Source organism: Cucurbita pepo, chromosome 12 (genome assembly GCF_057944985.1).
Source record: "Cucurbita pepo subsp. pepo isolate OVF chromosome 12, ASM5794498v1, whole genome shotgun sequence".
Taxonomy (NCBI): Eukaryota; Viridiplantae; Streptophyta; class Magnoliopsida; order Cucurbitales; family Cucurbitaceae; genus Cucurbita; species Cucurbita pepo.
In genome coordinates this window covers 13,352,477-13,364,889 of record NC_141809.1, presented here as the reverse complement: position 1 = coordinate 13,364,889, position 12,413 = coordinate 13,352,477, and the positions used below count along the sequence as shown (strand labels likewise).

General features: G+C 38.6%; 2 protein-coding genes across 2 annotated transcripts; both read left to right on the top strand.

Annotated features, from left to right (window-relative positions):
• The first annotated feature begins 2,062 nt into the window (after positions 1-2,062).
• LOC111806427 (cation/H(+) antiporter 28) lies at positions 2,063-6,059 on the top strand. Its single transcript, XM_023691738.2, has 4 exons — positions 2,063-2,576; positions 3,263-4,240; positions 4,352-4,942; positions 5,160-6,059. Exons 1-4 carry the CDS (start codon positions 2,388-2,390, stop codon positions 5,772-5,774), a joined length of 2,373 nt encoding a protein of 790 aa, XP_023547506.1. The 5' UTR covers positions 2,063-2,387; the 3' UTR covers positions 5,775-6,059.
• Positions 6,060-6,832: 773 nt separating this feature from the next.
• LOC111807748 (uncharacterized) lies at positions 6,833-12,406 on the top strand. The gene is made up of 12 exons (XM_087129382.1): positions 6,833-7,091; positions 7,301-7,664; positions 8,152-8,329; positions 8,400-8,449; positions 8,709-8,801; positions 8,884-8,972; positions 9,389-9,467; positions 9,556-9,638; positions 10,134-10,212; positions 10,343-11,054; positions 11,120-11,747; positions 11,852-12,406. The coding sequence occupies exons 1-12, from the start codon at positions 7,060-7,062 to the stop codon at positions 11,991-11,993; spliced, it is 2,529 nt and encodes an 842-aa protein (XP_086985508.1). The 5' UTR covers positions 6,833-7,059; the 3' UTR covers positions 11,994-12,406.
• Positions 12,407-12,413: the final 7 nt, after the last annotated feature.

Sequence of the window (12,413 nt, the reverse complement as noted above, 5' to 3'; positions counted from 1 at the left end):
CCAGCGTTTATGGGTTGAGCTTGATAATGAAATTTATTTAATTAAAATAATTTTTAGTTCGTACTTTTTTTAAGTTGAAAATATAATGTATTAATTATATTTTATTTGAATAATTAAATTATTCGAATGTTTCAACAATATACTTCAATTTAATATATATATATATATATATATATATATATATATATATATTTAATTTTAAATGAAAATCATTAATATTTTATTTTAAGAATACGTTTAAGAGTATTTCAAAAATACAATTGAACTTTTACAAGTCTCGTTAAAAAAAAAAAAAAACTTAAAAATTGCCATAAAATCTTAAAAAACATATTTAAACTTTTTTTAAAAGTTCATAAATACTTTTACCGTTAATACCACGTTTCAAAAAATACTCACGAACTTCCCATGATAACATTAAACGTTTATAGATAATCTATGAGCTGTCGATAGACGATTTTCGTTTTTATATTGATGGTAAAAAAATTGAACTTTTTTTATAAAGTTAAATAGTATTAATGTAAATATTAATATATATATATATATATATATATATATATATATATATATATATATATATATATATATATATTAAACATATTAATTACTCACCATAAATGTATTTTAATTTTTTTTTATATAAAATGGTGGAAGAATATTAATGAAACTTTTTAAATCTTAAATGTATTTTTTAAACACAGTACTACATATCAAACAATAGTTATCCAGGGTGGAACGAGACTACGAGTTTAACTAAGTTACCTTTAATAAATGAACAATATTTAAGAGAATACATTCGATTCGTCGTGCTTTACGTCCAATCAACGTCGGGTACGACCTTCAACCTAAAGTTGGACGTGCTCTGTAAACAATTTGCCTTTATATCGATAATTCCCTTCAAATATTTCAATGTTTTATACTATGAATCGATTCTAGCCAGTGCATGAATTGACTTACCATACTTCAAAAATACAATATTTGGCGAATCTTTCATATTGTTCTTTATCTTTTACTCCATAGTTTGCAATTTTGGTCTTACACCCTTAAAACGTTGAGAAACACGTACAGAGCTCCTATAACTCCCTCCGACTCGTGGTTGGGAAGTAAGGGTCGGAGAAGGACAATAACTCGTTTTTAAAACCAACAGACGAAAGAGGCGGAAGGAAAAGAGGAGAAAGCTCTCTATTCCTAGTTTTCTTGTAGCTGGATTATCTAGAACCACAAGAATCCTTAGTTAGAATGAGATTCCAACCCAATACGATGAAATGTGAAACTGTGTTCGGGGAGAATTATTGTCTATAGTTGACCTTTATGGTAGAATCAATCAGGAGCCTAAAAGGCAGTGGTTCACCCTGTGACGAATGACAACCGTTCGAGTTTGCTTATCTCCAACTTGTGAACTTAGCCAATAAAATAAAATAAAATATGAAAAATTTGTATATATTATTTCTTGACTAAGTTCACTAGCAGTAGATAAGCAGACTTGGAACTACTGTCATCCGTCACACGGTGAACCACTGCCTCTTGGCCCTGGATTGATTCTACCATAAATGTCAACTATAGACAATAACACCCCCGAACTCAGCTTACAACATATGGACCCTGTCGATGGGAATCGAGATGGCAAGATGAGATGAGACGTTGCATTGAGAGACATTGGCCTGAGCAGAGCCAAGGTCGAGCCGAATGACTTGGCCTAGCATAGAGGCAAGTCGGATGTGTCGCAGATGACTGAACATGCACGCGCAGGCGGCGTGTGTGGTTGAACAAGCTTGGATTCCGCACAAGTGATGTTCGATTGACGAAGACAAACCTCGCCTAAGGTCCGACGAAGCCACAAAGTCGAGGCGATGGGGCTTAATTCCCCTCAAGGCTAGTCGTGAGCGTGTCAAGATCACGACGCCGCACGGTAAAAAATGTAGGACCGTGACTATATATACATATATATATATATATATATATATATATATATATATATATATAATGAAATTAGAAAAAGGATTAATATATCGTAATAGGTTCTTGGCGTTAAGGTATATAATAGCCACGCAAACCATAGATTCATAGCTGACGTTCTTAAAATAAGATTAAGAAAAGACGAGGGAAGAACAAAAGGCGATAACGGATACCAAAATTTTCTCCTTAATTTTCTGCTTAATTTAAGCCGAAAATCCCAGCCACTCGAACAAGGAACATCTCTGTTGGTTCAACAATGGTGAAATCCTTCATCATTTCCAAGGGAAAAAATAGGATCGACAATAACAAAAATTTAATCGCAGAGAAGAGGCAAAACGAGGGTACAATTTTGTTTCTCTGCATCTTCTCGCAGAGCAGAAAAGGGATTTTTATGGTGATTGGGAGTTCCGCGAGGAGGAAGAAGAAGAAACGCAATGGCGATGACTAGGGTTCATGAGCCATCGCGATCCTTAGCAGGTAATACATGCACCATTCGGCTGACTGAAATTTTCGGGCGGGCGACCAAGTCTATTTTGGGCTTCTTTCTCATGATGGGTCTCTGCAATGGTGTGCATTACCTTTTGAGACCTTTTTCTCAACCTCGCACTACTTCTGATACGATCGTAAGCCTCTTCTTCTTCTTCTTTTCTCTTCAAATTTCACATCGATTCTTGAGATTTAGGGCTCGTTTTTGGTAGAATAATCTGATTCCTCACATTTTAGGTCTGCTTTTGGTAGTGTAATCTGATTCTTCTGATAACGGTTCTGGTTTTTGGATGTTTCAAAAATTCACATTCCCAGCATAGAACAACAGTAGGATGGAAATGAGGAAATGGTAGAAAATCTGCCATTATTATTACTATTATTATGATTTTCAGTCAGGTCACTCTGAATTTAAACTTATGTCTCATTGAATCGTCCCTTTGAAAAAACGGATTTGTTGTCAGGTTAGTCAAATTTTGAAGGGAAATTAGTTGAATCTCACATAAATTGAGAAAAACTCAAAAGAGGAGGGACTGTTTATATATATATATATATATATATATTTTACCTTATGATTGTTATTATTTGTTTATGGTCAAAATTGATCCACTGTATTGGGTTCTTGAGAGACTGATAGTGTATTCATGAGTGGCTTCTGCTTTTCAAGTCGCTCTAATAACACCAAGAACAGGGTTCTGTGTTAAGTCATGGAAGTTTTATATACACCAATGGTCTTTTCCCCAATGAAAAGCTTTGCAGACCAAACTGCCTTGTTGGTCTTAGTTTAAATGCTTTTGATTTATAATGTTCGTCTATGAACGCACAGGTTGGTTTGGTTGTTGGAAACTTCATGAGGAAAGAACTCGATCTGTCAATACATAAGACGCTGCGTTATATTGTCGACTTTGGTATGACATGCTATATGTTTGTGCTGGGATTGGAGATGGATCCATGTGTACTCTTCAAAGCACCTACACGTGATGCTAAAGTAGCTTATGCCGGAATGATTTCAACACTCATCTTAGCCTGTTCCACAATCCCATTTATTAGCTTTTCGAAGTCGAAAGAGATCAGTTTCATCCTCTCGCTCTCAACTGTTCTCTCTAGCACAGCTTCTCCTGTGCTAACCCGTTTGATCACCAATCTTAAAATAGGCAGGTCGGATATAGGCCGACTTGTTATTGCTGCTGGAATGCATTCTGATTTTATATCCACTCTCGCAATCTGTATAGGTTATCTATTTTGCCAATGCCAAGAGACGCGTCTCTCCATTATAAATGGTTTTCAATTAGGTTTTGTTCTATTGATCCAGATGATAATGGCGGCGAAGGTTTCACCAATATTCATGAACTGGGTGAATAACGAAAACCCCGAGGGTAAACCTATGAAGGGTCCTCACCTGGTTCTTGCAGTTGCTTTCATGGCCTTCCTTTGCTGCTGCCCTACTATATTTGGTTACAACCCGACGCTCAGTGCATTCTTGGCTGGAACATTTTTACCTCGAGAAGGTAGAGTATCAAGATGGGCAATTGGAAAAATTAACTACCTGCTTACTACTGTTTTCTATCCCATCTTCTTCTTTTGGATGGGGGTTGAATCCAAGTTGAGTGACTTTGAGCCTGGACAAATAATAACATGGGTCAGATTACTTCTGCTTTTTGCTATTGTAACCGTAGGAAAAGTTGTTGGTACTGTCATTGCTGGGGCAATTTTGGGGTTTCATTGGCCTGAATCTGTAGCACTTGGGCTGCTGTTAACCATGAAGGGCCATTTTCATATATACTTGGCCATATCTGCAAAAATAGTAAGTACACTTGCTCAAGGCTTCACCACTTTCTGCTAATGCACTTTCATCTTGATAAATACTATACTAAAAGCGAAACTATTTCACCTTAGAAATGATGAACAAATGCAGGCTGGAAAGATATCTACATCTACGAGCATTGCGATGGTATTTGTAATCTTCTTCACAGTCGTGCATGCTCCAAAAGTTGTAGCTCATATAATTAGAAGGGCGAGGAAACGCACACCTACACATCGAATGGCTCTCGAATTGCTTGATCCATCAAGTGAGCTTAAGATCTTGTTATGTATACATGGACCTCATAACACTGGAGCAGCCATTAACATCATGGAGATTTCTCGGGGGACGGCTAACCCTGGAGTTGTTGTATATGTCACAGACATGATTGAACTTACAGATGAAATAGCAGCCACGTTAGTGCAGGGTGAAGGAGTGGACACTGTAACTGTAACCCACACAGGAGTGACTCAAATGAGAGACCAAGTTACTACTGCATTTCAGAGATATGTAGATGAAAATGGAGATGGAATTACCCTTAGAAGAATGTTGGCTCTCTCAGCATTCAATTGTATGGCACAAGACATTTGCATTTTAGCGGAGGACTTGTTGGGTGCTCTTATCATACTGCCATTCCACAAGAACCAGCGCGGAGATGGGTCGTTGAGCGAGGGCCAAGCAGGTTTCCGCTATGTGAACCGCAAGGTAATGACTTTGAAGGACTGGTAATTCTTCAATCAGTTAGAACTGGTTCATTTCAAGTATATTAGTATGACATGACAATTGTATGATATATACACAACTACTAGGAAATTGGTTGATTATATAGGATGTGTCGTGCGAAGAAATCGGATTTTGAGAATTTGTTTTTTCGTACGAACTTTGTCATCGGTGCTTGTTCTAACAAAATTCATTCAAACAGGTTATCAGACACGCCCCTTGTTCCGTGGGAATCCTAGTGGATCGAGGTCTTGGATCAGTAGAGAAAATTTCAAGGTCGTACGTAACCCTGAACGTGGCAGTGATCTTCATTGGCGGTAAAGACGACCGAGAAGCATTAGCCTACGCAGGTCGAGTAGCTAGGCATCCCGGAGTTAAACTCTCTGTGATTAGATTCTTGGTGGATGCTGATGCAGAAAATGCTGCAAGAAGAGCTGGGACTTACAGGATCAGTGTTGCTGAGCAGGAAGAGGAAATGAGACAAGACGACGAATGCTTTGCTTATTTTTACGAACGACACGTGGCTGGTGGGCACGTCGCTTACGTTGAAAAACACATGGCCAGTTCCGCAGAGACGTATTCTACTTTGAAATCACTGGAAGGTCAATACACTCTCGTAATCGTAGGTCGAGGTGGGGGAGTGAACTCGGTGTTAACTTACGGGATGAATGATTGGCAACAATGTCCAGAACTGGGTCCTATAGGGGACGTTCTCTCCGGGTCTGAATTCTCCGCTAAGACCTCGGTTTTGATCATCCATCAACACAATCTAAAAGGTGAACTAGATGGACTTGATGATGATTTTTCAATAATGTAGAAGTCAAGAAACCGATGAGATTAGTAGTGATAGAGAATTAGAAGGTAGTTGTAGGGTTGGAATACTGTGATTTGTAGAACTTTAGTTGCTGGAAATGATAGAATAAGTGTAGAATTTGACGCGTATATATACACTTCTGACCATTTGACTTGTTCTGTAAAACAGTGATTTCTTATCAGTTCAAACCCAATCCAAGTTCTCATTGTAATTTACTACCAACATCATGTGCCAGAGATTTGATTCTCTCTAATTTTCTATCATTTAGATCTGATCCCATTCTGCAAATCCCAATTTCTTACCAATTTTCTTTTCAAACCAAGATCTAAGTTAGGATAGGAAACAAGTTTACGCCGTAATCTATTCGAGTCGTTTTAATTATCTCTTCGAATGATTATCTTCTACGATGTTTTAATAGGTGTTGAAGCCTATGACTTCAATAAGCTAACGACATATCATTTGAATGTCACGATATGCTACCGAGTGCCTGCATATGGTCGTGTTTAGTAGGCACAAACCACGACTAATCTAATTGAATTGTGACATATTTTCCCGGTTGAATGAGCACCAATATCACGTAATTGGTATCAAAATTACTATAGTCTACTGTAAAATTTAATTTTACATATAAAGATTACATTACATGAAGTAAGAACTTCCGAATTTGGGTTTTCGAGTATAAAAGTATTCGATTAAATACTCAAATTTACAAAAATACCCTTAATTTCGAACAACACACAAATTTTAATACAAAATTATTGAAGTTACCTTTTATAAGATCAACAGTGATAGCGGAAATTTTTTACCCGTGAAATATATTTTGAAAAAAATAATTTGATTTAAATCAGTACGAAACTCATTAAATCACATTGGACAAAAGCTCAAGCTTGATGTTACCATCTATGAGAAGGTTGAGAGGGAAGGGAAGATCCAGGGTGACTTTTGAAAATTTGAGTTGAACTGAGGGGCATTTTCGTCAAACCGAGAATAAATTGACCTAATTTGACAAGAAAAAATTAGGGCATTTAGACAAAATAAAAATACGGTCTTTCTTTGAAACAGAGCGAAAAATTTTACTTCCCCTCAAGACCTCTGCCCCGCCCTTCCTCCTCTTCGATTCTCAACGCTCTCCCCTCAATCAGTCCTAATATTTATAAAATTTTCATTTTTTTTTAAATCGATTTTATATATATTTTTGGATGATTAAAATTTTAGAGGGAGAGAGAGAGGGAGGGAGAGATCCCTAACGCACAATCAAAAATTCAAAATCTCTAAATCTCTCGCAAATATGGCATTTCACGTAGCTTGTCCAATTACATGGTATACACACTTCCCCTCTTTTTTTTTTTTTTTTTTTTTTTTTTTTTTTTTTTTCATTTTTTTTCTTTCTTCTAATCCCATTTTTCTTCTCTCTTTCTTTTGGGTGTTCTCTCTTTCGTTGCCGTTTGGCCTTTCTTTCTCTCAACTACCCATCTCGTTTGTTTTTAGCTTCGAAACCTCACATGGGTTTGTTTTTCTGTGTTGTGTAGTCGAAGGATTTGCTTCTGTGCGCTAGGATTTGAGCCGGGTTTGCAGAATGGGAGAGTTAAGAATGAGTTTCTTGATGGGGTGCGTAAGGTGGAGGAGTTTCTCAACGATCCTTGGGGAATTAGGGTTAGAGATGGAAAGGGAGCGACGGTTCAGGTCTGGGTTCCGAAGGTTGCGCCGCCTCCCCCACCAGTGCAGCCTGTTGGGGTTGTTGGTGAGGCGTTTATTAGTGGAGCTGATGCGGTCGATGAAATGGCGGCGGCGATGTCGGCTCAGACTAAGCGTATTGCGCTTCAGCGTAAGGCTGCTGCTGCTATGATTGCTGCTGAGGACTATGCCAGGCGGTTTGAATCTGGGAGTTTAGTGGTGAGGGTTTTAGTTTGGATTGTTTTCTTTACCATGTTGAAGATTTGACTCTGTGTTCTTGGTTAATTGATTATGTTCTTGTTGTAAAAATTGTTGTGGAGTAGAAGCTTAGTGTAGGGATTTGTTTTTCCTGTTGTTTTGATGCTGAATTTAGCTAGCTTGATCTTTGCTGATTAGCCAGCACTTATGGTAAGTCATTAGCCCTTTGGTCCTTTTGAATACTTGAACATGCTCCGGATAGATGTTGGGATTTAGTGAGAAATCTATTGAAAATACAAAAAATTTACTTAGGATTAATGCAGCTGCTGATGGCAAGTATATTAGTTATTAGGTATTTACTAGATCAGTGAATGACCTGTGCTGTGAGGGCTGCTTCTCATGCCCGAACTCCCTCAGGTTCTCCTTCAGTTCGGAATGTCATTTACGAGACATTTTTAAAGCGCCCTGTCTGCTGTAGTTATAATCGTGTTTTTTTCTCCTTGAACAGGATGCCTCCGGTAGTCTCGTGGGGGAAGAGCAGGGGCAGTCGAATGTGAATGTAATGTGTAGAATATGTTTTGTTGGTGAAAATGAATCTAGTGAGAGAACACGGAGGATGCTTTCGTGCAAAACTTGTGGCAAAAAGTACCATCGCAGCTGCTTGAAATCCTGGGCTCAACATAGGGGTAAGGCGTGGTCACAAGTTTATTTTTAGACGAGAATTATCTTTAATGTTTGCTATGTGCGTGTTGGCAGATCTATTTCACTGGAGTTCGTGGACTTGCCCTTCCTGCCGAGCGTGCGAGGTAATAAGGAATATGCAGCATTACTATATTTTCGCTCTTTATCAGCAGCCTCACTAATTTATTAGTTACCTCGATCTCGAAGACAATGCATTTTTATTTAATCGCCCTGATGGTCTCATTATATACCCTTGATACCGAGGTTAATGCTGACGTGAATGATTTTCATCGTTTAAAGACTTAGTGTTTTCCTTGGTTCTTCTAGAGATAAGAGCACCTTGTCGTGATTTTGATAAATTTTTCAATACGTCCGTGTACTCAGGTATGCAGAAGAACTGGCGATCCAAATAAATTTATGTTCTGCAAAAGATGTGATGGTGCTTACCATTGTTACTGCCAGCATCCTCCTCACAAGGTAGGGAGTGTTTTTTCGCTCGAGTTTTGTATTCCAGTCAAGTAACGTCCTTAATACTGATGCGTGTGATTGAATCTGGTAGAACGTTAGTTCTGGACCTTATTTGTGTCCAAAGCATACGAGATGCCACAGCTGTGAGTCTAATGTTCCAGGAAACGGCCAAAGTGTGAGGTATGCGGTTTATTCTCTTGGATCGTCTGCACTCTTGTTTTAGTTTCTCAATTTGTATCATTGAAAAAGACCCTACTTCGTCATGTTCACCTCATCGTCTGTTGTTCTTACTTTTTGTTCGGGTGGTAGATTTGATGTTTTATTTTGTAAGACACCGTCTCGAATGTGCGAAGACTTGCATTAGCTGAAGATATGCTAGTGATAACGTAAAATGCTGTCTTCCATTGCTTTCAATTACTACTTTCCCCCTTACTACTTATTAGTAATATTCTTCAAATTTATGTGCATCATGCAATGCCATGTGTTTATTTCCACGGGTTGAACCGTTGAAGACAAGAAAAAATCCGTTTCTTTCGAATTTTCATGAGTTGAACTGTTGAAGACGAAAAAATCTTATGCTTGCCGTTGTAATGCAGGTGGTTTCTGGGATATACATTTTGTGATGCATGTGGTAGATTATTTGTAAAGGGGAACTACTGCCCTGTGTGTTTGAAGGTAATAAATTTTACATCAACACAATATTTTCGGATTTTAAGTTGCTTGTGGGTATCGAAATAGTGGGTGAACTCGTGTGTTCTTTTAGGTTTATAGAGATTCCGAATCTACTCCGATGGTTTGCTGTGACGTTTGCCAGCGCTGGGTGCACTGCCATTGTGATAGTATCAGGTTTTTCACTACCTGGTTCTTACTCATGAATGATCTATATATTTGCTGCTATCCATGTCATGGCGTTTTATTTTCGAAATTCTTGCTCGACTGACTCATGAATGCGTGGACAAACGTATGGAGCTAATCTTTTGTTACGTTTTAGTTCCACGTTTGACACCGAAATGATGGATAAGCCTAATTATTTATATTGGTAGTTGCTGTTGTAAACTTATGGATTGCACATCAGTTTTATACCATTGCTGCTTCCATTGGCTCCACTGTGATAGCCTACCTTACAGATGGTGTCATTGTGAAGGTTGTCTAGAATTGTTCTCTTTTGATGTTATGCTTTGATTTCTTCATATATAATACCGATTCGATTTCCTGTTTCAATATATGATACCGATTCAATTTCCTGTTTCAATATATGATACCGATTTTTTTAGCTTTGACGTACGAGAACTACACTTGTCTTTGCACTTGCTAAGATCAGTTCTTTTAAATCTTTTACAGTGATGAAAAATATTTACAGTTTCAAATAGATGGGAATCTCCAGTACAAATGCACGGCGTGTCGTGGAGAATGTTATCAGGTTTTCTTAACGCCAACCTTCTTCCCCGCCCCCCACCCGGTGTAGACACTTACGGTTTTGATTTAAATTGTTCTTGAGGCCCTTCAATTTTTTTTTTTTTTTTTTTTTTTTTTTTTTTTTTTTTTTTCAGGTAAAGAATCTTGATGACGCCGTTCAAGAGATTTGGAGAAGAAAGGATGAAGCGGATCGTGATCTAATTGTTAGCTTGAGGGCTGCTGCTGGATTACCCACTCAAGAAGAAATATTTTCCATTTCACCTTATTCAGACGACGAAGAAAACGGTCCTGCGGTTAGTAAGAACGAGTTTGGACGTTCATTCAAACTATCTCTGAAGGGGTTAGTTGACAAAACGCCCAAAAAGAGCAAGGATTATGGGAAAAAATCATCGAATAAAAAATATGCGAAAGAAAAAGCTTCTCGGATTCCTTTGGCTAATGCATCTGAACTAGATCAGAGTCTGGAAGGGCGCAATGAGAAGACTGGTGGTTTGCAACCTGAAAATAATGAAGGACCTGACTCGTATTCGTCTCCGGTTGCTGGGAGTGTTAGCCACAATGAAGGGATGTGCTCGATTAATCAACCAGGGGTGTTAAAACACAAGTTTGTGGAGGAGGTGATGGTAAGTGATGAAGAAAGGACCTCAAAAGTCGTTCAAATCAAGGCGAGGAAGGGTGACGGTGTCGATACTGGAGAAGATTCAGGAAAATATGCGAGTAAGTCGAAGACGGCTAAAGGAAAGAAGCTAGTAATAAACTTAGGCGCACGGAAAATTAACGTTGCGAGTTCCCCGAAGTTTGATGCTTCAAGTTGCCAAAGAGAACAAGATTTGGTGTCCTCAAATGGTATGGTTTTCTTGTTTTAGATTCTAGTATTCAAGATCTAATTTGTATTTCTCTTCTATGTATAGGAGACAAAGTCGATAACTCGAGCCAATCAACACGGCCGAAAGCTGGGGAAACAGAGAAGAGCCTTCCTAGCTTCGGAAAAGTTAGATTTGGATGTTCGGACACGAATTCTGCGTTTGGCAGAGGAAACACTAGTGGCTCTGAACTTGGTCCTCCGAATGGCACTCGCGTATTTTCTCGTAAGAGAAACGTGGAAGGAAACACACCTGCAGTTCGTTCTGACGTTTCCACGGTAAAAGAAGAGAAGGTACCTCCAGGGAAACAACTCGAGAGTGGATCCCATATATGCAACGATGGACACGACGATAATGGTCAGACAGCTTTACCACAGTCGTCTTTGCCCAGGGACTCGAAACCTTTGTTGAAGTTCAAATTTAAGAAACCTCCCCTCGAAAATCAAATTTCTTGTCACGAGGAAGAAAAAAGTTCTGTCAAAGGGCAACGGTCGAAACGAAAAAGACCATCGCCCTTAATGGAGAAAATATCGTTCAACGAAGTCGAAGACTTGGCTCGGTCTCATCAAGATAATTTATTGGATGAGATCATGGACGCTAATTGGATTCTCAAAAAATTGGGTAAAGATGCAATAGGAAAGAGGGTTGAAGTTCAACACCCAACAGACAAGTCATGGTGAGTTTTATTTTTCTGATATGCTCGAAAACCCGAACCAAATCCCGAGCGATCTGTTGGCCTTGATCACTAATTTGTTATATTACATTTGATATGATGTTCAGGCAGAAAGGAGTGGTTTGTGACATGATCGATGGTACGTCGACGTTATCGGTCACCCTCGATGATGATAGAGTAAAAACATTGGAACTCGGGAAGCAAGGAATTCGCCTCGTTCCTCTTAAGCAAAAGAGGTCGAAATCATGAAGGTGAAACCTGTCTGTCCCCCTTAATTATACCTACCATGTTGGGGTTTTCTTTCCCAGTGTATATGCAGCGTGTATGGGTATGGAGACGATTCTTTCGAGGACTCGAAGGAGAGAGCGAACTCGAGCATTTCATGGAGGCCGATCCTGGCTGGGTAGGCAGTCTCTTCGAATCGGTTCTCCCTTGTAGTTGTTGTTTTTAAGCTCTCTGTCATTTTGCTAAGATTATAAAGCTTAAGTTTAAGTTTTAGGATACCATTGTGATAGAATAGGGAATGAATGGACGGACTCTTGTTCAGTGAAACGACCTAGTAGTAGTTGTTGATCGATCGATCGTGAAAATGGGGACGATCTAGAGAGACACATTTTATCTAAAATTTTAAAATGTCAACATGAGCATAGCTCAATTAATTACGATATT

Coding starts and splice junctions, on each gene's coding strand:
- LOC111806427 (XM_023691738.2), top strand. CDS start 2,388: ATGGCGATGACTAGGGTTCATGAGCCATCGCGATCCTTAGCAGGTAAT. Junction 4,241..4,351: donor TGGCCATATCTGCAAAAATA/GTAAGTACACTT, acceptor GAACAAATGCAG/GCTGGAAAGATATCTACATC. Junction 4,943..5,159: donor TCCGCTATGTGAACCGCAAG/GTAATGACTTTG, acceptor TCATTCAAACAG/GTTATCAGACACGCCCCTTG.
- LOC111807748 (XM_087129382.1), top strand. CDS start 7,060: ATGGCATTTCACGTAGCTTGTCCAATTACATG. Junction 7,665..8,151: donor TTGAATCTGGGAGTTTAGTG/GTGAGGGTTTTA, acceptor CTCCTTGAACAG/GATGCCTCCGGTAGTCTCGT. Junction 10,213..10,342: donor GTCGTGGAGAATGTTATCAG/GTTTTCTTAACG, acceptor TTTTTTTTTCAG/GTAAAGAATCTTGATGACGC.